At 48.8% G+C, this 27,631-nt stretch overlaps 4 protein-coding genes and 1 long non-coding RNA gene across 8 annotated transcripts in view; 4 read left to right on the plus strand and 1 right to left on the minus strand.

Moving 5' to 3' along the window:
• Positions 1 to 7,040, plus strand: part of gli3 (GLI family zinc finger 3) — a 56,902-nt gene extending 49,862 nt beyond the window's left edge. Inside the window, exons 11-15 of the mRNA XM_049748580.2 lie at positions 1,229 to 1,378; positions 1,466 to 1,630; positions 1,717 to 1,998; positions 2,688 to 3,060; positions 3,164 to 7,040. Coding sequence (XP_049604537.1) covers positions 1,229 to 1,378; positions 1,466 to 1,630; positions 1,717 to 1,998; positions 2,688 to 3,060; positions 3,164 to 5,391 — 3,198 coding nt within the window. The 3' untranslated portion in view covers positions 5,392 to 7,040. The remainder of the gene's footprint in view (positions 1 to 1,228; positions 1,379 to 1,465; positions 1,631 to 1,716; positions 1,999 to 2,687; positions 3,061 to 3,163) is intronic.
• A 598-nt stretch (positions 7,041 to 7,638) lies between these two features.
• prpf4bb (pre-mRNA processing factor 4Bb) lies at positions 7,639 to 13,810 on the plus strand. The gene is made up of 16 exons (XM_049749210.2): positions 7,639 to 7,783; positions 8,700 to 8,778; positions 9,138 to 10,273; positions 10,343 to 10,516; positions 10,605 to 10,763; positions 10,892 to 10,973; positions 11,050 to 11,251; positions 11,333 to 11,406; positions 11,627 to 11,717; positions 11,786 to 11,933; positions 12,022 to 12,159; positions 12,226 to 12,379; positions 12,525 to 12,639; positions 12,720 to 12,871; positions 12,946 to 13,032; positions 13,122 to 13,810. The coding sequence occupies exons 1-16, from the start codon at positions 7,725 to 7,727 to the stop codon at positions 13,323 to 13,325; spliced, it is 3,054 nt and encodes a 1,017-aa protein (XP_049605167.1). The 5' UTR covers positions 7,639 to 7,724; the 3' UTR covers positions 13,326 to 13,810.
• Positions 13,811 to 14,748: 938 nt separating this feature from the next.
• Positions 14,749 to 20,570, plus strand: pxdc1b (PX domain containing 1b). Its single transcript, XM_049750041.2, has 5 exons — positions 14,749 to 15,191; positions 17,310 to 17,401; positions 17,469 to 17,586; positions 17,666 to 17,777; positions 18,857 to 20,570. Exons 1-5 carry the CDS (start codon positions 14,936 to 14,938, stop codon positions 18,978 to 18,980), a joined length of 702 nt encoding a protein of 233 aa, XP_049605998.1. The 5' UTR covers positions 14,749 to 14,935; the 3' UTR covers positions 18,981 to 20,570.
• A 217-nt stretch (positions 20,571 to 20,787) lies between these two features.
• The window catches only part of LOC125986354 (protein disulfide-isomerase TMX3), a 39,646-nt gene continuing 32,802 nt past the window's right edge, over positions 20,788 to 27,631 (plus strand). For all 3 annotated transcript variants that reach the window (XM_049750040.1, XM_049750037.1, XM_049750038.2), the window contains exons 1-10: positions 20,788 to 20,908; positions 21,183 to 21,240; positions 21,442 to 21,481; positions 21,950 to 22,073; positions 22,153 to 22,198; positions 23,645 to 23,725; positions 24,027 to 24,126; positions 24,207 to 24,284; positions 24,586 to 24,652; positions 26,793 to 26,891. In XM_049750040.1, the coding sequence (XP_049605997.1) occupies positions 20,875 to 20,908; positions 21,183 to 21,240; positions 21,442 to 21,481; positions 21,950 to 22,073; positions 22,153 to 22,198; positions 23,645 to 23,725; positions 24,027 to 24,126; positions 24,207 to 24,284; positions 24,586 to 24,652; positions 26,793 to 26,891 (727 nt within the window). In that variant the 5' untranslated portion in view covers positions 20,788 to 20,874. The remainder of the gene's footprint in view (positions 20,909 to 21,182; positions 21,241 to 21,441; positions 21,482 to 21,949; positions 22,074 to 22,152; positions 22,199 to 23,644; positions 23,726 to 24,026; positions 24,127 to 24,206; positions 24,285 to 24,585; positions 24,653 to 26,792; positions 26,892 to 27,631) is intronic.
• On the minus strand, positions 22,118 to 26,798 carry LOC125986356 (uncharacterized). Of its 2 annotated transcripts, XR_007487581.2 has the most exons (3): positions 24,645 to 26,798; positions 24,495 to 24,555; positions 22,118 to 22,512 (listed from the first exon to the last, which is right to left on the minus strand). It is a non-coding gene; the product is annotated as an uncharacterized lncRNA (long non-coding RNA). The 2 variants fall into 2 exon arrangements; XR_011085687.1 differs by lacking the exon at positions 22,118 to 22,512 and having other exon boundaries at positions 23,188 to 24,555.

Here is a 27,631-nt window from a genome sequence, read left to right on the forward strand (position 1 = left end):
ACACTTACTAACACACAACTCATATTTATTGCGGAGGATAAAGAATATATGCCGGAGAGTTTTGTTACATTGAGTTCAAATAGTATGAGTACTTTGTTTTATCAATTAGCGTTAGCGTCAAGAATGCTAATTTTGTTTGCTCATTCTGCACTGCCTGTTAGCGTTCAGTTAGCAGTCATTGTGCCATCGTAACAGTAATTGTCCAAAACCTTAAGAGGAGAGTCAATTACTCCTCCTGCTCCCTTTGTGACTGCCGGGAAAGACGAGACTGAGAAAACAGCGGCTGCGTGTGCACACGCAAGCGCAGCGCCCTCCCCGTCAGCCACTACCCCCCCTTAAATCCATCTTGGTGGCGTTTTTACACTTGTGGTCCGATAAGCTGGCAGCAGGAAGATGAATAAGCGCCGCGGCGCCGCTATCAGCACCTGTTTGTCGATGCTCAGCATGGAGATTATTGATCCAATAAGAATTGCCATTAGCTTTCCCCTCTCGCTGTCAGCCGGCCGACTCATGCATCACATCCGTCAAGCGCCTCCTTCATTTGTACAAACACGGGCGCCGGCGTGGATCCGTCCGACGCGCCGTCCGTCCATCGCTCTCGGGAGGATATCGAGCGGCCGCCCGACACAACGATCGCTCGCCGCGGGGATTCCCTCGCAAAGTGGCGGCTCCAGGGCCTCCGACCGAGGAGATCAATCTCAGGAGGCGAGGGGAGGGGAGGGGGGAACTTCACTTATGCTCATCGACCACACAATCATTTTCTTGTTTTGTCACTTTAAAATTAAACAAGTGCCACGTGAGAGTAATGGAGGGCCACTTTCCAATGAGCGCAGTTGTTCGAGCAGACGTTGCCAAAGTCGGATGCTTGCTGGGTCAGACTCGGGCCGAGGGGGCGGGACAAAGATGCCATTGTCAAGTAGGGGGTCGAGGCCTGCCCGGTCAGGATGTGACCCTGACAACTCCAAGAAAGCACTTGATATATTTTTTTCTTCAGACTTTTAAGAGCTTCCATTGTCTGCAGTCCCTTCAAGACCATTTGGATTATCTGCTGAGGTCAATACGGGGTGTAAATTGTGTTCAATCGGGTCACATTGCTGACTTCACCCTAAAGGGGCTCACTCATAAAACGCTCTTTCAAAAGCCGATTGACCCTTTAAAAAACCTGAAAACCCGATTCTGCCAGGGTCGCTCAAGTCTTGGACTGAAACGTGTTCACGTATGTTTGCAGCACATCAACAACGACCACATCCATGGCGAGAAGAAGGAGTTTGTGTGTCGCTGGGAGGACTGCTCCAGGGAGCAGAAGCCCTTCAAGGCCCAGTACATGCTGGTGGTCCACATGCGGCGGCACACCGGCGAGAAGCCTCACAAGTGCACGGTAACGCTCAACCGAGCGTCCGCCCGATTCGACTCCTCGTGATTACATGAAACAAAAAATGTATGACGGATGCTGTCTGGATTCCAGTTCGAGGGCTGCGCCAAGGCTTATTCCCGTCTGGAGAATCTCAAGACCCACTTGCGCTCGCACACGGGCGAGAAGCCGTACGTGTGCGAGCACGAAGGCTGCAACAAGGCCTTCTCCAACGCCTCGGACCGAGCCAAGCATCAGAACCGTACGCATTCAAACGAGGTATGCGCTTGCGCGTTCACCTCATTCGACCGGTGCCAACCACGATAAAAGTGCATCTGAGTAAGTTGTATTCTGGTTGTTGTCAGAAACCGTACGTATGTAAGATCCCCGGCTGCACCAAGCGCTACACGGACCCCAGCTCCCTGCGCAAACACGTGAAGACGGTACACGGTCCTGAGGCGCACGTCACCAAGAAGCAGCGCGGGGACTACCCGCGGCCCCCCGCGCAGCCCCGCGAGCCGGGCGCCAACGGCCACGGACAGCTGGGCCTGGGCGGCTACACGGACCAAAGGGAGTTCAGCAACCACGTTACCTCCAAGCAGGACGACTGTCTGCAGGTCAAGTCCATCAAGACAGAGAAGCCCATGGTGAGACTCTAGCTCAGAATGGGCTTCGGTTTACACTTGGTTTCCGTGGAACTCCCCTTAGTGTCCCCCCCCTTGGTGCAGTTTACTTGGACACTTTGTTGTTTGCTAGCTACACTGGACTTAGCCGTCGCGCGTAATGTAGCCTCGCAAACTCTAAACCGTCACCGCCTTTATCGGGTCGTTCTCCGCAACTGTACCTGGGGGGAACCTTGTTTACAAAGCCATCAGCACTGCAAACTTCTTCTAACAAGTGCATGTTCTCTTCTATCCAATGCTTGGGCATTGCGCTTGTTGTCTTCTAAGGACAGTGGGTAATCAGGTGAGATGGGCATGAAGCCTGCATTTTCTCTTTATTCCTGCATGTACTCCAGATTCCTCCCGCATGTCCGATTCATTGAAGACACTTCAATTGTTCATTTGTGTGAATATAAGTGTGAATAGTTGTTTGCCTATGCGTGTCTTGCGATTGATTGGCTGGCGACCAGTCCAGGGTGTAACTTACCGATCTAAAATCCGCTTGGCTCAAGTGCACAAAACTTAACATGAAATATTAAAGGGGGCTGTGAAAGTTGCCAGGTGAAACACCGAGTCTTTTCAAGTGAAGTAATCCATGTCTTTGGCCATGAAAGCCACGGAACCCCCATTTGAGATGTTGTGCGACTAAGTAAGACTGTGGTGTGTCCTCCTAGACGTCTCAGCCAAGCCCTGGCGGTCAGTCTACATGCAGCAGTGACCAGTCCCCCGTCAGCATCTATTCCAGCGGTGGAGTCCAGCTTACTGTGAGCGCCGGACGCTCGCTAGGGGAAGAGCTGGACGAAGAGGAAGAGGAAGAGGTGGGCCATCGGGGCGGGCCGGCACCCGTCATGGTCTCTACCGTCTCTACGGCAACAGTGGCCGCGCTGACCCTGCGGGCGAGGCGCGGTGTAGGACGCCCCTTGCGCTGGATGGAGCACCTGAAGATGGAGAGGCTGAAGCAGGTGAACGGAACAACGCCCGGCCCGGGGCCCCTGGCTCCCACGCCGCCCCCAAAGGGGTCCATGCTTACGGGCATCCAGGGGAAGGGTGAGTCCTCATGGCTTTTTCTCAAATACTGATGATAAGCACATGTTGATGCTGAAGGAAACAGATTTGAGTTCAGTCCATTGCCGTGTGTCTGCCTCCTCAGGATGCTGTCTGGGCAAGCAGTGGACGTCAGCCGCTCCTCAACCCCCTGCTCTCCCCGAGCTGGGCGGCACGACCGAGTTAACGGTGCTCAACTTGCTGCGGGACCGGCGCGACAGCAGCGGGAGTGCCGCGAGCTCGGCCTACCTGAGCAGCAGCCGGCGCTCCTCGGGCATCTCGCCGTGCTTCTCCAGCCGCCGCTCCAGCCAGGCGTCCCAAAGTGATGGTGCGGCAGCCGCCTCCCGCCACCGCCGCCGCCACAATCTCAGCTCCACCGACTCGTACGACCCCATCTCCACCGACGCCTCCCGCCGTTCCAGCGAGGCTAGCCACTATGGAAGCGGGGCAATGGGAAGCGCCGGCGCACTTTCAGGTGGTGTTTGTGGCGGCGCGGGAGGTAGTGCGGACCTCGGGGGCTTCAGGGGGATGCTCACTTTAACCCCAGCGCAGCACTACCACCTGAAGGCCAAGTACGCTGCCGCAACCGGCGGCCCTCCCCCCACGCCACTACCTAACTTGGAGCGCATGAGCCTTAAAGCCCGCATGGCCATGATGGACGAAGGCGGGGCCAACCAGCCATTGCCGCCCCTCGTAGGGCCGCACCGCTGCTCCGAGACCACCAACGGCTTGGGTGCGCATTCGGGCTACAGGAGGAGGGTCTTCTACCCCGGTGAGGGACCCGCGGCAGGCAACCGGAGGGCCAGCGACCCGGTGCGGACGCAACCTTCCGACGTTTGCGCTCTCCCTCCCGTGCAGCGCTTCAACAGCCTGAGCAACCTCCACCCTCTTCCACCTCTATCCCACCACCAGCAGCAGCCACATCCCCTCGACATGCGCAACTTGAACCTGCAGAATTACACCCGCTCAGAGGGGAACTTGCAGAGGAGCTCGCAGCACCCAACGTACTCCTCGAGCATCGCCGAGCATGTCGCTTTGGAAGCTCTGGCAATGGAGGGCGACGGGGAGGTGTACTCTTTACTCGGAGATGAAGATATACTTCCAGATGACATGGTGCAGTATCTCCGCTCCCAAGTCCAGGCAGACGGTGGACCATACGTGCACATTGAGGACCAAATCGTCTCTGAGAGCTCGCAACACTCGATGGAGGGCACGGAGGTGATGAACTTCCAGGCCAACGACTGCCTCCAGCAGCAGCAGCAGCAGATGGTCCAGAGGAGGAGCCCCAGCTTGCTTCCCATCCAGTGGAACGAAGTGAGCTCCGGTAGCGCCGAGCGCTCTCCACAGAGGGATCGCCACTGCTCGAGGTGGTCCGGCGGGCAGGCCTCGTCGGAGCCTTTCGGCAGGTTTGGAAACATGGTAGTGCAGCAGAACGCGCCGCCGGCTTTCCAAAACGGTTGCTCCCAGGCCAACCAGACGCAAGGCGCTGCGCTAGTGAAGCTGGAGACATCCCCCAACATGTGTATGGAGACCAGAGGAGTCGCACCCAATGGCTTGGCCAGGCCTCACTTCCCCAAGGCCACTGATGGACCTCTAACGCACCAAGCTTCCAGAACGCAGAACCACTTCCAGCAGAACATCAACACCAGGGTCTCTTGCCACCCCTTGACTCGGGCTTCCATAAACAATCTCCAAAGCTTCTCCCACGATAAAGTACATCATCCCAATCAGCAAGGCCCGCGCCCGCCTGTCAACACTTACTGGAACTCGATGAGGAACCATCTCAACCCCAGAAGCTGCACTGAAGTCCCGCAACTGCAGAATTGCGGGAACCTCTGTTCCCTGAAACTGGAGGCTCCAGAACATGGATACCTCCAGCAAGGCTATGGTGATCCCACTACCTACCAGCAAACTGATCTCAAGTCAGCCCCATTCCCCACCGTGGAAGACCACTACTTGCTGAACTCCGGCAGCGGTCCGGGCGACACCGTCTCCCTGCTGTCTCCTGCGTCCGACCAAGTGACCAGCACGGTGGAAGGCGGGGCCATCGACGGCGGGATGTTGGCCGGGGGGGCCCTGGACGACGCCGTCGCTCTGGACTTTGGCGTTATGATGGAGGACGGCTTCGACCAAGGCAGCCTGGTGTCGGGCCCGTTGAGCCCCTCTGTTTTGCAAGGTCTGTCCAGGACGTCGTCGCGGCTGACCACCCCTCGGGCGTCGGCCACCTTCCCGGCCTCCGTGGCCCCCGGCGTCAACAACATGGCCATCGGCGACATGAGCTCCCTCCTCAGCAGCCTCGCAGAGGAGAGCAAGTTCCTCGCCATCATGCAGTAAACCCCGCTCTTCTCCTCTTTCTCCTCTCGAGAAAAAAAATGGTGTATGTGAAGGGAAAACATGGAATGAAAATGATGTATAAAATAATAATATTCCTCTTTTCGGGAATGAAGGCTGTTTTTCAAGCCCTTCTTTTTTGACAATGTTCACTTCAAACAGTATTCTTGTGTATTGTCACTGTTTTTGCTGTACACATTGTTGGGAAGAAAACAACAATATAGGAAACTGAATAACAACGTATGTACATACGAACATGTATGTAGTCAAGCAGAGTCACAAATATTTGGTCATTTCACATCACACTTTTGTCAAATTTAAATATCTCAATAAAGTTTGTTTGTAATGATCCCGGGAAACAGCCAAATTGATTCTGAAATGGCCGCTTCCAAGAAAAAAATTCTTTTCAGGCTCGGCTTATTGAGACATTTTTGGGGCGTCTACTCATGAGTTGTACCAAATTTGAAGATGCTCGGCAAAACTGGCTTTGGAGGATAAAATTTTCAAGTGTTTGTTTGTTGGTTGCATCATGTTTTAACTAATTCAGGACGAGTTCCTGATGGGGAAAAGGTTTCCCAGACAAGATATCTTGTCAGTGTTTCTAGCCAGTGATGTTTTTAAGAGAAAGTACTGTGCCAAAAAAAAAAAAAAAAAAAGGAAGGAAGGAAAAAGAAAACTCAGCTAAAACAATCAAGTGTTATGGTTGAATTTGTCTGGTGCGGTACACCAGTGTATATAGTCGAACAGTGTTTTTATATTCTCCTTTTTCAGGTGCTTACTCACATATGTACTTTTGTCTTACTGGATGCTGACGCTGGTCCAACAGCACATGACTTTTTTTTTTTTTTGATCCTGTACAGTGATGTTTGATTATTTTTTTATGATTTTGTCTTCTCCAAAGCTCTTAAATTCCGAATGTGTACCGCCGTCAAGTATTGCCGAGACGTCGTCGCCAGTGTTAGTCTTATATTGTTGCTTTGCCTTTTTTTTTTTTCATTTTCAATTTGTACGTGTCCGTAATAACAAAAGTAGTTCAGCATAAAAGCATTGAGGTACAATTTTTTTTTCTGGTACGTTTTTATCGCAGGGCATTGTTTTTTTCTTTTGTTTTATTGAGTAATGGGGAAAAAAATGAACTATTTCCTTTCAAAGAAGGAAAATTGCATTGAGGTATGTGCCTTATACGTTTCAGTAAAGAGAAGAAACACTGCCAATCTTACATTGTGAATAATGAAGAACAAAAAAAAACTAAACGTGAAAAAAATGAGCATTTATATGAAAAAAAATGTCGAGTTATGGAAAAAGTCCAGATTTGTCAAATGCATTCTCATTTCATTTTGTTTCCACAATTTACTGTGCTTTTTTTTTTTTTTTTTTTTTTTTTTTTTTTAAATCTCTATATATGAGCATACATATCTATAAAAAAAAAAGTGTCCATAGGTTACGCTTTGTGTAGGAAAAAAGGAAAAAGGGGAATGAACATCCTGGGGGCCAGCAGGGGCATCTGGGCCCTGTGCTGGAGGGGGTTGGGCCTCCCTCATCGGCCCAGCTGGCCAGAGGGGCCGCTCACTTGCTCGCTCGCTCGCTCAGTTCTTTTATAACTTGACTCCAAATGTTTGTATGGTTTTAATAAAAATGGAAATTATATTTGACTTGGTGTTTTTCTTTCTTTCTAGATTTGTAAGTGATCCTCACCCACTGACCATCTTTATAAGCAGTAAAACCTATTGCAGTTAAATTCCATACAAGTAATTATTTTCATTTAATTATAAGTGAATCCTTAACACTAAAATATTTCATTTATTTTATCGATGTATTTATTTATTGTGTGGGTGAATAATTACAGACTCTACCACACTATTTATTCAATAAATAGTGAATATCAATATATGAATTTACTGTTAGAAGCACATTTTTGAATAATTAAATTATATTGTTCGAATAAAAATACAATCTGGTAATTTTGTCAGTCATTTTTTAAATAATGATGTTAATCCAGGATCTACGGTTTAATTTTGTCATTTTACTCTAATGAATTTAAGATATGTAAATATAGTCGTATATTTTTAAATATGTATAATACCGATATATACAATCACCTAACTTAAAAAATAAAAGCATAAAGTCCATTTACGAGAATTCGTTGTCAAGTCAAGGCGTGAAATTGCGCAGCACCGGATTTAATCGTATGAAGTGTCTTTAGCGCATCCTGGTGGAGAAAGTGCAGAACTTTCTGTGTGTGCAATAGCAGTGCGCCGCCTCTACGCCAGGAGGCGCTTGTTCTCATCTTGCTGTCTAGTGGCGAGGAGGAAGAAGAGGTCCTTCGGTTGAGGAAAATGGCCGACGTCGAAATGGAAATCGCGTCGAGAAGAATGAATAATTTCAACGAGCACGTGTAAGTCTTTTTTTTAGCACTATGCTTTCATATTTAGAACTTTTTATGAGATGGGACTATTTTACTGATTAAAAACGGAGTGATCCGGCCGGTCAAACAGCGGAACGCCAGTCGTGTTGTTTGGGGAACACTACTGCCAAGATTTGCTAATTTTCTTAGCTTAGCTGGGCTAGCATGAAGTTTGGCTAAACGTCAAGCAGACGTTGATAGAAATCCCCCCGATGTTGTATTTACGCCTATTTACGTTTGTGTGGATTGCGCAACATGAGTTCAAATGTCCAATTTGAATAGTCAAAATGTAATCGTGTCGCGAAAACCCGCGGTGTAACCCAACTTTGCTAAAGTGCCTTAGCATTTCAGCGCTAATGCTGGATTTGAAAACCGGCAAGTTGAGTATGTTCGCAAACAACATCACCAGAACCGCTGGAACCTTTGCATATATTTTTAGTTGCTGCATTCAATCATTTTCATCATTAATTATTCTGCTAAATTAGTCGTCTCGTCTAGATAACCGCTGTTCCCCCTTGAGCTTCTCATGGTGTCGGTGTGTAGGGCAATAACCTTTCTTTTGAGTCAACAAAGGCTGATTTTGTGTGTGTTCGTTTTAGTAATGAAAGAATATGAAAATTGTGCAGGATCACTCGCCTGATTTTAAGCAGTATGGAGTATGTTGTGCTGAAGAAAGCAAGCCTTCTTTTGGTTGCCAGTGGTTACGTGTGTTTGTTTGCGTGAAGGATTATTTATCACTCAGCAGATAATCCTTCTTGATTTAGTATAGATGTTGGTCTACTAGCTGTTTTGAATCAAAAGCCATACCTTAGGCTGTTTTTCGTCAATAATATTTAAAAAGTTCATTTGAATGAATAATGTGATGAATTCATGTTGCAACCTTTTTTATTCTCATTTTGATGAACAGGAAACAAGAAATGGAAAGTCACGAGAGAAGTGGCAATGAGGACAGTGGAGACGTTTCAGAGGAAGAGGAGGAAGAAGAGGTAGCTACCCCTGTTGGCGTGACGTCGTGGTTGTCGTCAACGCCTTACATGCCCCCCTTTTTTTTAAAGGAAGTACGGTGCACCCCGATAAACGGGGGCCTTTGTTTCAAACCCAGGTGAAAATCTGTCATGCTGCTTTTTAAGGAGCGGCAGCACATACAAACAGCATCCAACAATACTCGCACTTACCTCTGCTCTTAATGACACTACCTGGCATATTATGGCACAATTTGGTACTTTGCTGAAGGCGCGCAAATCTGAATTCATAACTGCCCTCATACTGTAAAATCCAGTCAAAAACGATCTCGTGTAAGAGAGAGTGGCCAAGAGATTTTTGTTGTTCTTCTTCTCACTCCCAGGAGGAGGCCGAGACCAATGGCGAGAAACCTGAGGAACCCGCCAAGCAGCACGGTAGCAGTGGCGGCGGTGGCGGCAGCGGAAAACACAAGCGAAAAAAACACAAGCATCGTGGAAAACACAAGAAACACAAGCACGCCTCGGAGGAGGACAAAGAGAAAAAGCGCAAGCATCGCCACAAACACAGGAAACACAAGCGCAACAAGGAGGGAGCCTCCCCCACCCCCGCTGCCGTCATTATGGCCTCGTCGGGACACAAGAAAGGTGAAAGCTCCCCCTCGTCGGGCAACCCCGGCCTGGACGACCGGGCGTTGCTGGAAGACCTGGAGAAGCAGAGGGCCATGATCAAAGCTGAGCTGGACAGTCAGCTAATGGAGGGTAAAGTCCAGTCGGGCATGGGCCTCATCCTGCAGGGTTACAACTCGGGCTCGGAAGAGGACGGCGGAGAGGCCCGCGTCCGAAATGGGGAGCAGCGCCAGAGGGCCGCCGCGGGGAAAGTCAACTCCCCCCGCGCAGGGGGCGCCGCTAAATCCAGACGGGACTCCACTGATGGCAGCAGGACCACCTCCAAGCGCCACAGCCCCGGCAAGTCGACGGAGCGGCCCGCCAAGGATTCCAGGCAGGACAAGGTGAGCAAAAGCGGCAAGGACGCTAGCCTCAAGGACAGAGGACGTGCCAGGAGTGCCTCCAAGGAGAGGAAACATTCAGACGCCACCGAGAGGGCCAAGGAGAGGAGCGGGAAGTCCCCCTCGGAGCACAAAAGTGCCCGCGCCGACAAACAACGCCCTTCACCGCACCGGGATGAGCGGCACGCGCAGGAAAAGGGGCGGCCGCGATCCCGCTCGCCCGGACGCGAGCGGCCCGCTCGCCTCGACGCCGAACGGGACAAGAGACCCACCAAGTCGCCGTCCAAGGACGCGTCGTCCGGCAAGGAGAACCGCTCGCCGCACCGACGGCCGCAGCGCAGCCCTGTCAGGAAGCGCAGCGTCTCGCCTCGCGCCAGAGAGGCACGCCATGCCTCGGCCGGCGCAGCTGACCGCACCAGACCCAGGTCGCCGCTACCGCCGCCGCCCCCCAGGAGGGGACGCTCGCCGGACCCCCGCAGGAGAGAATTAGACAGGCAGGATTCACCACTCAGGTGCGTGAGCAATTTGCCTTCACATTTGGACTGTCGCCCTTAAGTGTCTGCCTCCGATGACGTACGCAGGAAACGACTTCGAGCGGAACCCGGGTCGGGTCGAGACCGCTCGCGAGACAAGAGTCCCCCGGTGTCCTCGCGCCGCCGAATGAGCCGCTCGCCGCTCAGGCGGCGCTCCCCGTCGCCGCGACGCCGCTCTCGCTCGTCACCTCGCAGACGCAGCCGTTCTCCGCTGGTACATAGGTGAGGAAGACGATGATAGAGGAGTCGCTGCCTTCAATGAGTTGTTGTCTCTTCCTTAAAAAAATTCTGTCTCTGTCCTGATCCCCAGATCCGGTGAACGAGACCGATACGGGAGGCTCCGGCAGTACCGGCGCTCCATGTCGCGCGATCGCGACAGGAGACGACGACGCAGCAGAGACGAGGACAAGTTCAAAGGAAGCCTCTCGGAGGGTCAGAAGGTCGACCAGGAGTCCTCAGAAGAAGACATGTGAGTCTTGACGGCAGTTGTCACACACCCTTAAAAAATCTCACCATGCGAAGCACCAAAGACAGCTCCTCTGAGTTCTTTTTCCTTCTCAACGTTCCGTTGCTTGAATCTCCATACCAAATTTGCAGACTGGAAGACTTTGACAGCGAGGAGGTGGATGAGGAGGCCTTGATCGAACAGCGCCGGCAGCAGCGGATGGCCATCGTACAGGTCTGCAAAAATTACATCTCGGTCGCCGCGACTCCAGTCGGCCACTTTCAAGTGTGTCGTCCTCGCCGCGCGTCAGAAATACAAGGCGGCCGGCGATGACTCCAACATGATGTCGGAGCCCAACAGCCCGCAGAGCAGCACACGCAGCCGCTCGCCGTCGCCCGACGACATCCTGGAGCGCGTGGCCGCAGACGTCAAGGAGTACGAGCGTGAGAACCTCAACACCTTCGAGGCTAGCATCAAGGCCAAGCACAACCTCATCGCCCAGGAGAAAGACGGTGAGCCTCCCTCTGCCGATATCTTGGCCGCACGTCCTCGCTCACCTTTCTCCCTCTCATCTTCTCTCTGGTGGTCTCCAGGGGCCAACCCCAAGAAGCCATCAGCACCGGATATGTTCACCGAGTCGGACGACATGTTTGCTGCAGACTTTGATGTAAGCCAAGTGCAAGCGTGCTTCTTGCTGCGTTGTTAAGTTCACAAGATTTCCTGACTCGCAAACTTCGAAATGCAAGTCTGAGTAGAAGCAGGAGACAAATTTCATGCAAACCACAAAGATCTCCTTGCCATTGCTGTTCTCATAGCTTTCTTCCACACTTGACTCGAGCAGAGTTGTAAGTGCACTGTGTTCAAGTCGTCAATGTGTGCATGCACAGAGTGCCCGGATGAGAGCCTGTGGAGTTGGCAAGGACTTCAAGGAGAACCCCAACTTGAGGGACAACTGGACCGACGCCGAGGGCTACTACAGTAAGTGCCTTCAGCGGCCGCCACCTTCCCATCCGCACTGCTCTCACTAACGCTCGGCTTCCCCGTAGGGGTCAACATCGGCGAGACGCTGGACAAGCGCTACGACGTCTACGGCTACACGGGCCAAGGCGTGTTCAGCAATGTGATCCGGGCCAGGGACACGGCCAGGGCCGGTCAGGAGGTGGCCGTCAAGATCATCCGCAACAACGAGCTCATGTATGGCTCGGCAGCGCTTAGCACATTCGAGTCGGCCTACCCGATGGTCTCGTTGTTCATTTTGGGGTGTTGCCTTTGCTGGCGTCAGGCAGAAGACGGGCTTGAAGGAGCTGGAATTCCTCAAGAAGCTCAACGACGCCGACCCCGACGACAAGTTCCACTGCCTGCGCCTCTTCAGGCACTTCTACCACAAGCAGCATCTGTGTTTGGTCTTTGAGCCGCTCAGGTGAGGAGCCCCCCCCTGAGCTTGCCCCCCCCCCTGCATCTCACACTTGTCGTCTGCACTTGCCAGCATGAACCTGCGCGAGGTGCTGAAGAAGTACGGCAAGGACGTGGGGCTGCACATCAAGGCCGTGCGCTCGTACAGTCAGCAGCTCTTCTTGGCCTTGAAGCTGCTCAAGAGATGCAACATCCTGCACGCCGACATCAAGCCTGACAACATCCTGGTAGGCGTCGTACCTATTTGGCACCAAAATGAGACTTTTCCCCCGACATGATGATGATGATGATGATGATGATGATGATGATGATGATGATGATGATGATGATGATGATGATGATGCTTTTTGTGTGTGCGTCTTTTGCCCCCAGGTGAACGAGTCCAAGACCATCTTGAAACTCTGCGACTTCGGCTCAGCCTCCCACGTAGCCGACAACGACATCACGCCTTACCTGGTCAGCAGGTTCTACCGAGCGCCGGAGATCAGTGAGTCGCCTTCCGTTTTCCTTCTTTATCTTTTCAAGAAAAAGCACAACCAAACAAAGCGGTGGTTCATCTCCCCCAAGTCATCGGCAAGCCATATGACTACGGCATCGACATGTGGTCGGTGGGCTGCACGCTCTACGAACTCTACACGGGCAAGATCCTCTTCCCGGGCTCCTCCAACAACCACATGATCAAACTGGCCATGGACGTCAAGGGCAAAATGCCCAACAAGGTAGGATGTGCGCACGCAGGCGCCCACCCGCATCACCTTCATCATCCTCATCATCAACACCGCTCGTCCCTCAGATGATCCGCAAAGGGTTGTTCAAAGACCAGCACTTTGACCAGAACCTCAACTTCCTCTACATCGAAGTGGACAAAGTCACGGAAAGGGTGAGCTCAGTTTTGCCAGCAAGCAAGCTCTGGTCCAGCGAAAAGAACACAGAGCTCGCTTAACGTTGTCGTGACGTTTGCGGTTACAGGAGAAGGTGACGGTGATGAGCACCATCAACCCCACCAAAGACCTGCTGGGCGACATGATCGGCGGCCAGCGCCTGCCCGAGGAGCAGCGCAAGAAGGTGATGCAGCTGAAGGACCTACTGGACGCCACTCTCATGCTGGACCCTGCCAAGCGCATCAGCATCAACCAGGCCCTGCAGCACCCCTTCATCCAGGAGAAGATTTGACCAAACATCGGCTGGGCCTCCTTCCTTCCTTCCTTCCATCAAATTTGTGTCGTTTACTGTAAATACCACACGTCACCTTTTTTTCTTTTTTTAAGCGGCCCGGTCATTGTAAACCTCCACAGTGACGCTTTAAATTAAATGACATCAAATCAGTGTAAATAGTGGACGTCGATGTGCATGCCCGTGTACAAATGGCAAGTTTGGAAGAATCTGTTTTTGTTGTTGCTCTTTTCTTTCTTTTTTTAAAGCACTGTGGTGTGCTTGAGGCTCCTCAAGTGCCTCCTGCCGTGACAGCCGACCACTTTGCCTCTCCTCGTCCTCGTGTACATAGACATCGTCATCGTCATTCTTTCCTTCCCCCATTCACAAATTGATGGTTTGGTGACGGTCCAATCTTGTGAGTACAATGAAGACTTCAGTAGTTGCTGTTCAGAGAGCACCTTCAAGATACTTTTTAGTAATAAAAAATATTTCCTATTATCAAATTTTGCTTCTCTTTATTAAAAAAACTGAGTATTATGACCTGCTGGTAGTCGTTTGAGATTCAAGTGCAGAAACGGCCAGCTGCTAACCCTGCAGTTAAAAATAAGTCATCTAAAAATGAGTCATTGTGTCTTCCTTGTCATTACAGGCAGAGGGAACAAATCCTGGTCTAAAAAGTGAAAAGCCTGCCACCGTTTGCAGCAAGCATCAAAGACTTCAAATGAGCGAAACAGATTTGCTTATAAAATACAAAAACTTACATTTCAGTTGAACAATTTATTGGACGGAAAATCATTTGAGCAGTCAATGCTTGTTGTGGGACTAATTTAGTTGCAAATAAGCACTGACAACAGGGTGCGCAAGCTTAGGTGTGATATTGGGCCCCAAACCACCTCTATCCCGACGAACAATTAAAAAAAAAAAAAAAACAGTACCACAGACAAAACTTTTTTTTAAACTATATCCTTGCTAGTTATAATGATGCGCCGTCTTATTTTAACACTGATGACCGAGTTCCGCCACAGCCTGAATATAGCGCACGGGTGCCCTCTGCGGGTAACATATTGTACTGCACCCATCCCACTTTATGTGGCGGACGTCTTTTGAACACAACTTTTGAACCCAATGACTTAAACAATCAGCACCAACGTCGACTACCCATGTTCAGCATGCAACGGGTTTTGCATAAAACATGCATAAAAATTTTGAGTGCTATTTTTCTTTTGATTGAAATGTTTTAAATTGTATTTTTTTTAACATTTTTGTCAAATATTTTGTTTCACAATAGTTTTACTTACTAATTTTTACTTTAATACTTTTACACCTTTCATCTTAACATGACCAAGAAGACGCAACAATTGGGAGTGTTTTTTTTTTTTTTTTGTCACTACTTTTTTCCAAATGGGCGTTATCTCTGACTCGCAATGACTTTCATAGTCCGACTCTGGTTTCACTCCCTCCTCAATCACGCCACGTTTGACTTGATCCTCTGGGCCGAGCTTCGCCACATCGCCTGTTCCCAACTAAGACCAAAGAAGAAGAAGAAAAACAAGTGCAGACAAAAAGTTGTCTGTCTTCCATCTCCGTGGTGACGTGTCGACGCGTCTCGGCATGCGGGAGTGAGCGGCATGGCTTCGGCCGTGTTCGAGGGCACGTCGCTGGTCAACATGTTCGTGCGCGACTGCTGGGTGAACGGCGTCCGACGGCTGCTCATCAGCCCGCGGGGCGACCAGGAGGACTTCTTTGAGATCCGCACCGAGTGGTCGGACAGGAACGTGCTCTACTTGCACCGCAGCTATTCGGACTTGGGGCGACTCTTTCGGCGCCTCAACGACTCGTTCCCCGAGGACAGCGGAGACCTGTCAGCCTCGCCTCTCACCCAAGGTTGGTCAGGGTCGGGGTCGCAGTCAGGGGGAGCCTCGTTCGTGCAAACCCAAATTGGATTTAATTTTTAAATAATGCGTATTTTCCATCACTTTATTATAATTTTTTTTACCAAGTATCACATTTCCATGAAGTTCTCCATTATTCACATTATTTCCTCTTTAGAAGGACCATTTCCAAAGTGACACTACACAATTGTAATATATTGCAATAAATCACTATCAGACAGAATAGCAGCATACAACTAACTAAAAATGTGCTACATGCACATTTTCCATCCTTGCGGTGAGGGCATAATTTTCATTTACCGCATAATGATGCGCGTCCATAAAAGGAAACAAGCGTCAGTCAACTCATTTTGTCAGTCACTTTGACATGTTTGCATGGGTCAATAATGTGCAAAGTCCACTTATGGATGTCACATCAACAGCCTGAGGCCTGAATGAGAGCAGAGTCTAATGCTTATTTCTCAATTTTTAGGACCAGAGAGCAATAAGCTCTGCGTCTTGGACGTTTTATTTATCAGTGGAAAGAGCCCCAAGCTGACTTTAGTCGCAGTCAGTATTGACACTTAAGGCGGTGGATGAACATGTGATGGAGGTTTTTGGTGTCAAGCATACACAAAAGCTGCTGCTATTTTAGTCTGTTTAATGTCTTGGGTAACATTATATTGGCTTGAGGTCAGAGGTCAGTGTCTATTAATGCACTAGTAGTGTGCGTGAATCAGCGGGGCAAAAACAGTCACAGTCATACCTACGAAATAATACCTGACTTGATTAATTATTGAGATAATCGGCAGGAGACTTGATTCTAAAAATATTGAATGATTGCAGTCCTCGATTCTACAATGTTAGGATAGCTGCAGCCCTTTTTCTCTTAAATACGGCTAAGCGACATCTTGCTATCTGTTTTTGACCTTCTAGCTCAAGATCTCCGCTTGACTTTCTATTTATGTTGTTTTTCCGTCAAGTCATCATTTCTGGGGTTTAAAAAAAGTAACAAGCCTATTTATGTGCAGTAAAGGTATTTGTATTTGGATAATCCCACCATTGCCCGTTTGACTGCAGTGTTATCTGTGGCGTGGACAGACAAATATTTGTCAAAACATCCCTGCAGCTGCGCCTGGAATGTTTTGACTTCCTGCTGCTGCGCGGAAATAGCGGACAAGTTGTCGACAGGACGGGGAAGAGTATTCTGTTGTCATATCGGGGGTGCTCGGCTTTCCACTTGTTCCAAAGAGAATCCCGGTCCTGGATCTTCTCTGTTTTCCTCTGTCTATTCCGCGTCCAGGCAACAAGGAAGGCGTCGCTCGTTCTGATGTCATGATGAGAGCGAGCCAGACGAACGCGCTTCCTATATTTAGCCTGGAGGCTACATAGCTTCCATGTTTTCACGTGGACAGGAAGCGATTACTCACAGAGTTTGAGTAGAAGGCCGCAGTTTGAGAAGGGTCACGTTCGAGCATGGATTGATACCCCCCCCCATGTCACAGCATATCGACTTAAAATACATTTCATTTGGCTGAAAAGTAAAGCGTGGAGAGTCTCTGTTGCTTTGTGTCACTATTCAACGGACCAGTCCATCCCCCCAGAATGAAAATAAACTTACAGCTTTTAGCTTTGGGAACCAGAAATAGCTGCTCTCACAAGATAATTCTTGCGATGCAAAATACTAACCACTTCCCTAGATGATTACACAAACTTAATCTTGCTTTTAATCGATTGTTGAAGGGCTACGGTGGCCCGGAAGTCAGCGCAGGAAACCAGAGATCATTTAGCCAAGATAACAGGCCCTGCGAGTCTTGGCGGAATGTCAGTGTTGATTGAGCGGCCCCAAAAGTTTGGCCGAGTCAAAAGTGATGCGCTCTTAGTCAGTCCTTCCGCACAATGGGAATGATGACATCATCCTAAAATGACGGCCACTCATGGGAGCCACCCGAGCGCGTGTTGCCAAATGGACTGACATCACGCTTCCTCTTCACAAGTTGTAAAATGGCCGCACACGTCATGTTGTTTTACTCAGACTCGCATTTTTTGGACACCTTGGGAGAGTTTTGAAAGTTAGTTCATCCCAAACATGTTTGCATGGGCTTCCATCTCCTCCATTTTATCCTGGCAGGCCTGGTGAAAATCAAAGAAGCAAACGACATTGAGGAGAAGCTCAACGAGGTGGAAAGGCTGCTGAAGAACGCCATCAACATGCCGTGCAAGGTGGGACAACCGTCGGCGGCTGCGACGCTTTTGGCGATTTTCCGCTCACTCGATGGCGCTTGCGTAGTATTCCAGATCGGAAGTGATGCTGACTTTCTTTGAGCGCTCGCCGCTGGACCAAGTGCTCCGAAACGATAAAGTGCACAGAATCCAGCCCTGCTTCCAGAGTCCGGTCAACATATCGGGTAATCCACCCCCCCTGCCCCCTCGAGTGCCGTTCTGCATCTCTGATTGGATATAAACATTCTTTTTTGGACTTTTCAGAGATCATGCGCTCAAATGGCTTCTGTCTAGCCAATACGGAAACCATCGTGTTTGATCATAAGCTGCCAGACGACAAGGAGAGGCCGTCTTCCACAGACTCTGCAGAGCACACGTGAGTGAAACGAAATTATTTTAACAGCAGCCATGTCTTGGAATTCAGGGCTGTGCAACACGATTAGCCGGACAAGATAACAATACTCAACGGCATATTCAACAAGACATAGTATATTGGAGACACTTAAGTATGTAGTAATAGCAGTACAGTAATCCCTCATTTATCGCGGATAATTGGTTCCAAAAACCACCCGCGATAAGTGAAATCCGCGAAGTACGGTCACCAACAAGAAGTACTGGGCAGGCTAACGAGTTAGCGGACATATGCTAATTCGCGATCATGCTAACACGCGAAAACGGACTTCTAAAGGAATGTAAACAAACATTTGGAGCAATACTACACTGTCCTAAAGGCTAGACACGTTTCCTCAATTTAGAAGTTTTATTTTGACTTTTAAATATTTTTTTAATTTGGAAAAAATCCGCGATGTAGTGAAGCCGCGATAAACGAAACGCGAAGTAGCGAGGGATCACTGTAGTCTTGTCTGCTTGTGTCTGCATGACTGTGTAAATGTCTATACCACCCCCCAGTGGCCAAGGCCTGCACATGACGCGCAAACTGTTAATTTTTGTGGCGTTCTATGGAATTTTCTTGTCACCCTATTACCTTTGAAAAATAAAATACAATAAGATAGAGTGCTATTTTTCTTCTAAAAATACAAACCCTTTTTTTAACTTTTGCTAATGTATAGAAAATATTGAATCTGTTCTTTTTAAGGATAGCGCAACATCTATTGTCAGTATCTATGTATAGAGCTTATGTTTCCATCGATTATTTTTTCACATACATATCTTTGGCATGCCAATGTAAATATTTCCAAATGAACACTTCTTTCTGAACAAAAAATTGTTATACCCCCCTCCCCCCTATGAAATTTGAGTCATTGCGGCTGCTCCTTGCAATGTAAAGTCAAGGCCCTCCTTCTCCACCACTTCATTGAAACAGGAAGTTTGCCTGTGCACCTTTTCCTTCCCCGGGTTTGCACGGAAAGCAAAGAAAGGAGCACATTCCTTGCTGTGGTTCACACCAAACGTTCCACATAACTCTACTGATGCATTCCTTGCTTCTTGCGCCAGGTATGACGACGGACTCGAGTTCTTGCCCATGCAGGCGGACGCGTGCAATGAGGAAACCGAGGCGTACGTTACCAACCTGTCCTACTACCACCTGGTCCCGTTTGAGACTGACATCTTGGAATGAGGAGCTGGCTTCTTTGATGGCCTCTCCCAGGAAACTGCTCAACCATTGAAGGATGGAAAAACCACCAGCGAGATGGCACCAGTGAGACTTTTCAAGTCGGCCATCTTGGAGGATGTCTTGGCAAAATGAAACACACCACCTTGAAGTCAAAGTCAACAGTTTAACACCTACTCTGGAGTTCTCGTGGGATTACAATAAGTCGTTAGGAAGCGCTTTCTGCCATCTTTGTTTTTTGTGCTATTTTAGTGCACCTAATGCGACCCCTCAAAGAGGATTTGCCTCGTGGACTTTGAGTCTTTGACGGCTAAAGCGATGGATTATTTCTCATGGAAGTGTTGAAAAAAAAAAAAAAGTTCTTGGTGTGCCACCTGGAACCCTTTGCGGTCCCTTCAACATTTCATGTTATGCAGCTAAATTTGCACACTTGTTTGACAGCAGTCCTGTTGCAAGAATTATTCAGTCGTGACTTCCAACCATCTGTTTTCAATAATGCTTGTTCAGTAGGGCTGCAGATGAGCTGAAGCCAGCTGACTTTGGGGGAGAGGCGGGGTACACCCTGAACCGACTGCCAAACCACCATTCTCACATATATTGGCAGTTTAGTCTTAACATGAGGCCAGACTACTTGGAGATAACCCACCCAAGGAAGGCCAGAGCTGGGATTCAAACCCTGCACAGCAGAACTTGTGAGGCTGATGTGCAAACCACTAGTCCACTGCACTAATGACTTCAAGTCCAATTGTATTTCAAGTCAGATTGTAATGTTAGGAGGAGAGATTGAGTGTTGGGGTCACGTGATGCTCTGAATCACAATCAGAAAGGACGAGGGGCCGTGTGAGGTCAGAGGGTTTACTGAGGACCTGAACGTGGCACTCTATTGTAGCAGAGGCACAAAACTGGCCTCGGATTTAAACTATTAAGCAAACAGCAGATTCATTTATTTTCTCTTGTATGGGTCCTCCCATTCGAGGGTGGCACTTTTGCTTTTCTTCAGTGTCTTCAATCAACAGACTGCAGACAAAATGGTAGATTGTAAACTTTTTTTGTTTGCGACTGAATCTGCTTTTGTCTCTTGAGAGGAGAAGACACGTCATGAGGGCTCACGACAACTCACATCTAGTATTGTGCCCCCCTGCAAATTCCAAGGCATTCAAGCCTCACAAAGTTGGCACACGAGGCCTCAGCATGGCTCTGTTTAGTAACACAGTCATGATCGCCATTCAGCCAGTGAGAAAGTACAGCTCGTTCTCACTGAGGAAGTTTTGGTGGTTTTGCGCTTTGCCGTTGTGAAATACATTGCTTAAAAGTTAAGACAGTTGGAATAACCCTTCATATCCTGCTGCATAGCATACTATATGAAATACTGGTACAGCAAATCAATTCTATTGTGACAAGCGTAGCTGATAAATCTGAAATAATATGACAGCTTTATTATATTTTAATTTCTTAATGTGAATAAACAGGAGGAGTTTAATGAGGATTATAATGACAGGAATGTTTGTGAATTTTCTGTCAACTTACAGTATTAAAATGTATTTTTTCAAAGGTCTTCAAAACAATGTTTCTAATAAAATGACCAGTAACAAAGAACAGACTCTTTCTTATTATCTTCCAGCGCCCTCTTGTGGCTCAGAGTAGTCGTGAATGATTCTCCCAGTTACCGTATTCAAAGATAAATATTAATTTCACAATAACAAAAAAGAATTTACTTTATTTAAAATAATTGAAGTAATATAGGATATGTGACATGAAAAAAATATTAATATGTATAAAAGCTAGTATCCCACGTCGTCGCACGCATGCCTTTCCGTCGTTTAAGTCGTTGGTAACGTCACTACACGCATGCGCAGAACGTTTTCATTGAGTTGACGGCTTGCCGTTTCATATCGAAGCAATGGCAGGAGTGAAAGCTTCTCTGTTTTATGGAGGTACGTTTGCTCGCTAAACTTTTTCTTTTTCCTTTTCAAGCATTCACTTGTGTGAGCCCGCAGTCTCGGTCTTGCTCTCGGTCAAAAAGCCTCTCTTGTTGAAAGTGTGGCGCGAAATGATGCCATGGTGATGCTAGCTCCTTTAGCCTGCCGGGGATGCTTCCTTCACTTACACTCGTGAGCTTTGCCGCCAGGATTGGCGAGCTGACGTTTTATTTGGGAACATTCGTTCCAGTATTGTTATTTAACCAATTTATCTTATTCCTGCCTGCAGTCATTGCTGCCTTAACGGGTTTGGAGGTGCTTGCCTTTGTGGAGGATTTGGATGACACGTAAGTGAATCATTGAAGGCTTGTGGCATATTTTTGTGTGTGTGCTAATTAATAAATGTAATTAAAAACCCGTGTATACTAGATTTGAAACAGTACATTTTAATTAAAATAAGCGCTAACGTCTAAGTATAGTTTGTTTTCATTATGTCCAATTTGACTAGTCTTTAATAATAGCAAGGTGTCTGCATTTCGCTTTGGCAGATTTAAAGAGACCAGAGTCAATGACATCTGGCTGGTTGATGTAAGTTTGAACTCACTCAAGCACACCCACATACACACACAATACAATACAATACCAACCCTATGCCAGGCCGGATGCCACCGACTCATCCCTGGCGGAAGTTGCAACATGGATGGTGGGAACGGGCGTCGGGGCCTGAATGGAGGGTTACATTGTGTTTGTGATCACGTCAATGACAAGCCATGCATGGAGGGCAAAGCCAGGGGGGCTTATGTTACAGTCGGAGTCAGTTTTGGGCTTGTAGAGCAGACGGAAATGTGCCCAACCTGAGAAGTACTGTCAAGTTTTCTGATGAAGTGATCCTAAAATCCACCATAAAAATATGCATAGCTCAAAAAATATGTGCAGGTACTCACAGTAACCTGATATTCCTCTGTCTAAAAAAATGCTTCTTCACAATTGCTTTTAAAACACCAAACAGACAAAGCCTAAATGATGGAAGAACATCTTGTAACTATTGGCTTTCAGTTCTACGCTCCTTGGTGCGGCTACTGCAAAAAACTGGAGCCGGTGTGGCACGATGTGGGCGCCGAGCTGAAACTATCCGGGTCGCCGGTCCGTGTCGGCAAAATGGACGCCACTGCTTACTCAGGTGAGTCTTTGTCATTTAGTGTATATAAATAATATAGTAAATGTGAGCATCTTTGGATTTTTATTTTCTTTTTTGGCAGGAATGGCGTCAGAGTTTGGCGTGCGCGGTTACCCCACCATAAAACTGTAAGTGCGATAATCGTGTCAATTATGCTTTTTATTTTGAATAATGAAAAAAGAGAATTAATGGACTAAGAAATTTGCACGGACCCTCAGTCACCGCAGTGCACAAGTGCGGCCTTTTTACATAGTGTTGGCACTGGCTGTGGCAATATTTTTCCTCATTCCTCCCTGAGCTTTTCAGTTGCATTATTTTTCCCCGCATCTGAAGTATCTTTGGTGAAGTTTTCTCTTGGTGCCTCTTGAGTCTTTCCCCCGGAGGCTCGCTCTGTGTCCTTCACTTGGAACATGCTGTGCTGCTACTGCCTGCTGCTGCTTGCCTGAGGCGTAATCAAGACAAAGCTTACTCACAATATGTTACCTCAATCCTATTCCCGCAATACTTCCAGAGGCTTTTAATCATAAGCGACAATGTTCACAATTAGCTTTTTCACCTAGCAAAGCTTTTAAATTCATGTGTAAGACGGCATCTTTTTATGTAGACTGGAGTTCCATCCAACTCCTTTGGGGGAAGTACAGTTGAGACAGCGCAGGCCAGTGATGAAACCTCCATCAGAGGACAGCTGCCCCACGCCAACCTTTCCCCCACCCCTCCTGAGAGCACCAAGCCCCGTGGGCTGATGCAACGGCAGCCACACTCCACGGCAACGTGCTCTTTTTAGCTCGTGCGCCGGTGCGCAGTGGCGCCAATGTGCCAAATGTCTACCTAATTAATGGCACAAATAGACTCAGGTTTTGCTAGTGGCAATATTCACATTTTATTTTTGAAAGCAGCGCGCAAAATCCTAATGAATTGTAAGTAAATTGTTGAGCCGAAACTAGAAAAGTGGACATTTGTCGTTTAAGCATGCATCAATACCAACTATCAACCACCATGGTGACCCAAAAATGAAATGGAATCTTTTCCATCCATCCATCCATTTTCTGAACCGCTTAGTCCCCACGGGGGTCGCGGGCGTGCTGGAGCCTATCCCAGCCGTCATCGGGCAGTAGGCGGGGGACACCCTGAACTGGTTGCCAGCCAATCGCAGGGCACACAGAGACAGACAACCAATCGCACTCACACTCACACCTAGGGACAATTTGGAGTCTTCAATCGGCCTACCAAGCATGTTTTTGGAATGTGGGAGGAAACCGGAGTGCCCGGAGAAAACCCACGCGGGCCCGGGGAGAACATGCAAACTCCACACAGGGAGGGCCGGAGGTGGAATCGAACCCGCACCCTCCTAACTGTGAGGCGGACGTGCTACCCAGTGCGCCACCGAGCCGCCTATGGAATCTTTTTTTCTAAAAAAAAATATTTTATTGGATCAAAACATTTGTCGACCAGTTGGATTGTTTCCTTGTATGTGTAATTTGGGTGTTCTTTTTTTTTTTTTTTATTGCTAAACTCAGTTATGTTATTCCTCCGATGCTTTCTCAACTGAAATTTTGAATTGTGTCCCCTTGCAGATTAAAGGGTGACCTGGCCTACAATTACAAAGGTGCGAGGACAAAAGACGACATAGTGGAATTTGCCAATCGGGTGGCGGGGTGAGTGTTGCCAAAGCGTTGTCCGGAGTGCTATCATGACTACCAATATTTTTCACTGGAGGGCTACAGTGGTTGCTTATTACCACTGGGTGGCGCCATAACCTCATAATACAAACTCACCCACTGGCCACAACTTTAGGTACACTCAATTTTTAGGAGCCGTGATTATAATACAATTCTGGCATCATTTTGGATCCAGCTCTTGTATTGGATCTCATTAGCTGGTGTAGCTAATGTAGTGGGCACCTGCGAGTATTTTGTTGCCTTTTTGAAATCATAAAAACCTGGACCCCCTCTGCAGGCCGGCCGTTCGAGCCCTTCCTAGCAAGCAGATGTTTGAGCATATGATGAAGCGACACAATGTCCTCTTTGTGTACATCGGCGGCGAGTCTCCCCTCAAAGTGAGTGTTTGTGTGTTGCGTCAGTGTTGGTATGAAATTGAGGAATGCACACAAAAATACATTTTCTATTGTCTTTGCAGGAGAAGTACAACGACGTTGCCACTGAGCTCATTGTCTATACATATTTCTTCTCAGCCTCGGAGGACGTCCTGCCAGAGGTGACTAATGATCAAACGGTGCTTTTCACTGCTTGTTTTCTGCTTCTTCACTCATGCTCTGCTCAATAATTTCACAATTTGCATTGATAGTAACATATTTGAGAATATAATAAATCCCGTATATGCCTTTAAGTGACATTTCATCACTCGTGTGATGTGCAAAGTCATCATGGTGCCCAGTGTAGCTTGAAATCTGTGAAATGTGCTTACCGTGCTTATTTGTCACCCTCAGGTTTCCTCTCCTGTTTGAAATTCTGCGCGTGTAAACTCGCTTTAAAAGGAGACATTTTTGTGTTTTCAGTCCGTAACCTTGCCGGAGATGCCTGCGGTTATCGTGTTCAAAGATGGCGCCTACTTCACCTATGACGGTGAGTGCCGCTCCCCGAACGGAATCGTTGGCTGTCGTGTCGAGCCTCGGGCCGCCATTTGCCTCCTCGTCTCTTTCTTCTCAGCACCACTGCGCGGCGAGGCCTGTAGCCATGTTGCAGCGGTTATCTCCCCAGGCGTAGCAGGCTGGCGTGGGCGTGGGAGACCGCGGAGCTTGTAGCGTACGCGCCGTCGAGCTGTAAATTATATGTGGCGCGGGCGAGGTCGGGAAATAAGCGGGAAATATCAACTTTCCCGCTGCCACACCGCAACTGTGTCATTTCACCACCGTGCTTTGATGGCCGCTTGTACTCTGAAGCTGCTTTGGGTCAGTGCTGCCAGGCGGGATTTTACCGTGTCAGTGCCAATGCCGTCCTCCGCCTTTGTTTTTTCGATTCGGGCTCCACAGTCAGGCTCATAAAAACAACACCCGAACATTTACAAATAGCTACGGTTGTGGATGTTGATACAATTGAACAAATTCCTGACCGTTGCCAGCATTCGCACACGCGCACATTCTATTCTATACGGACCGTGTTGTCGCCACACCGAGGCTGACAATTCTTAGAAAATGCAACCAAGATTGCCGCCTCCTTCTCCCCGCCTGGATCCAAGCCTTGCTGCTCTCGTTGGTGTGATTTTGAAGAGACGAGCTCCGCAGTCTAAATCTGGCCTCTCATTTTGCGCAAATAATTCTGTGGCGCCGCGTTGTTTGGCTTTCACAGCTTAAGCGCGCATCACAAGCCGCATCCATTTTTTTTTTTTCCTCTCTCTCTAGCCCTTCAAGGCTGCTGTTAAAATAAGTACGGCACGAAGCTCATGCATATTTAATTTGCCACAATTCTTCACGCTACAGAAGCTGTTGCTCGGGCTGTTTTGATCAGCAGCCGGACGACGACACGCCTGAAAGGTGTAAGAAGCGACAAGGTCGAGGAAGGCCGCTCCCACGTCGGACCGTCCTAGTTATCGCTCGCCTTCAAGTCTCTCGGCTAATCGCTCCTGTTTGACTGCGCCGCTCCTCCTATGGGAGCGAACAAAACGCAGCCGGCTGTGAGGCGGAATTAGTTTGCATACATTTACGGCGGGCACTTAAGCGACGGGCCGCCTAATGCGCCGCGACAGCGACGACAAGACGTCGGCGCGCCTCTGAAGATGATAACACGCCGCGTCTTAGTCAGCAAAGATGACGAGGATGTCATTGAAATGCCTGCATTTGGTCCAAAGTATTTAGAACGTGTCAAATTGAGAGCCAGCACATTCAGTCATAACATAAAACACGCATAAAATGGCAGTCTTTCAGCATCGGTTGTAGAAAATACACCCACCGCCAAAAAAAGTACATGCGAGGATTCTGTCATGCTTCTCAAGACGTTGGATCATCTTGCCTTATTTTTTTTAATTCCTCATCCCTGCAGCCCGTATGGAGACGTCCAAGAACGCCTTCTCCCGGCTTGAGCGTGTTTTTCAAGGTGAAGTAGTTGCAGCGGAGGTGGGCGGTGGGGAGGGGGACGGGGCGGCGTTTAGCTCACTCTGGGGGAAGGAAGCGCGTCGGCCCATAAAGCCAGAACATCTGTGCAAAGAATGCGCCGGAGTCGACTCAGCAGCTTTCTCACACGAACTCAGCGTTAATACCCACGCTGGCGATGACCGTTTGAAATGAAGCGTTTTGCGATGAAGCCCTTTGGGGAGACTCCCCGCCTGGTTTAAAAAGCGTGTCAAAGTCATCGTCCGTCTTGTAATTACTCTCACGGTGGCCGTGAGGTCGTGATAACTTATTAAGGTGTCATAATGAGGTCCCCGGCGCCCTTCGACGCGGGTAATGAGCATCCCGTAAGCGCTTTTCAGACGTTTCCCCTACTATTTTGATCCGGCGAGCACGATCGGCTCCACATGTGGCCGCCAGATGTACGAGTGGCAACATGCGGCGCTTACCCCTACACGCATGCAACACTCAACCCATTTTTCCACTGAGCAGTCTTAGTTTCCCACAGCACCTTGGTGTCAAACTACACAGCTCCCTTCCATGCGTTTTAAGCGGGAACGTGATTGCTGGTGTCCAGGCAACACCGGTTGTCACGCTACACTGATTGCAAGATGAAAAATATTGTTAAGGAAGCTTGTGTGTGTGCTTCCGTGTTGCAGAGTACGCTGATGGCAGCCTGACCAGTTGGGTCAACAGAGAGCGCTTCCAAGGCTACCTGCAGATTGACGGATTTACGCTGTACGAGCTTGGAGAGACAGGTACGCTATGGTGAAGCTTATGTTCCGTAACACAACAAATCTTTGTTATTCAGAGCAAAACATTATTGCAGTGAATGAATCCGCCAAAATTGAACTGCCATGTGGCGAGGGGCGACTGTACACGAATACCTTTTTTTTTTCTTTCCCCCATCCCAAATTTTAATTTATTCCTAATCATCACAGCCTCCGCTATATCTGGCAGTTGGGTGGTTTCAGGACATTCCCTCCTTTGCGAATCCATAGCATGTTGCTCTACTTTGCAGACGCTCCCTCCCACAGGACGTCTCGGGCTTACTGCGAGTGAGGCCGTGCGCCGTCTAATATTAGAAGCAGCAGCATCTCGGCGTTTCAGTTTAATGTGCACCTTCCTGTGACGGGCGCTTTGATTTAGCCGCTTGTCTCGCCCCGCCAGCCCCTGCACCTAACAAGCCACAGCCAAATGCTTTTTAATTAGAGCCCCACCGATTAAAGACGGAGGCTTTGAAATAGTCGGTTAGATGTCGGAGGAGCGTGACTCTTCTGCCAAAGTGGCGGTAACGCAAGCGCGGCGCCGGCGGAATAACATTTTCCGCTCGGCGGCTTCCGTCAGCCACGCCACCAAACTCGTAGCGACACGAAGCGTGGCGTCCGTGTCTAAGTGACCGTGTACCCGGCCCGGGCAGCAGCCCTGCTGTGTCCTTTTGGATGTGTTTGAGGGCCCGGGCTGGCATTGCTTGCTTGCTTAAGAACTTTTATTACAA

Source organism: Syngnathus scovelli, chromosome 18, assembly GCF_024217435.2.
Source record: "Syngnathus scovelli strain Florida chromosome 18, RoL_Ssco_1.2, whole genome shotgun sequence".
NCBI classification, from domain to species: Eukaryota; Metazoa; Chordata; class Actinopteri; order Syngnathiformes; family Syngnathidae; genus Syngnathus; species Syngnathus scovelli.

What these genes read in the sequence shown, in the direction of transcription:
- pxdc1b (XM_049750041.2), top strand. Translation starts at nt 14,936, where the DNA reads ATGGCTTCGGCCGTGTTCGAGGGCACGTCGCTGGTCAACATGTTCGTG. An exon ending in GAGTCCGGTCAACATATCGG is followed by an intron (nt 17,587 to 17,665) that starts GTAATCCACCCC and finishes TGGACTTTTCAG; the next exon opens with AGATCATGCGCTCAAATGGC. An exon ending in ACAGACTCTGCAGAGCACAC is followed by an intron (nt 17,778 to 18,856) that starts GTGAGTGAAACG and finishes TTCTTGCGCCAG; the next exon opens with GTATGACGACGGACTCGAGT.
- prpf4bb (XM_049749210.2), top strand. Translation starts at nt 7,725, where the DNA reads ATGGCCGACGTCGAAATGGAAATCGCGTCGAGAAGAATGAATAATTTC. An exon ending in ATCCGCAACAACGAGCTCAT is followed by an intron (nt 11,934 to 12,021) that starts GTATGGCTCGGC and finishes TGCTGGCGTCAG; the next exon opens with GCAGAAGACGGGCTTGAAGG. An exon ending in CTACCGAGCGCCGGAGATCA is followed by an intron (nt 12,640 to 12,719) that starts GTGAGTCGCCTT and finishes ATCTCCCCCAAG; the next exon opens with TCATCGGCAAGCCATATGAC.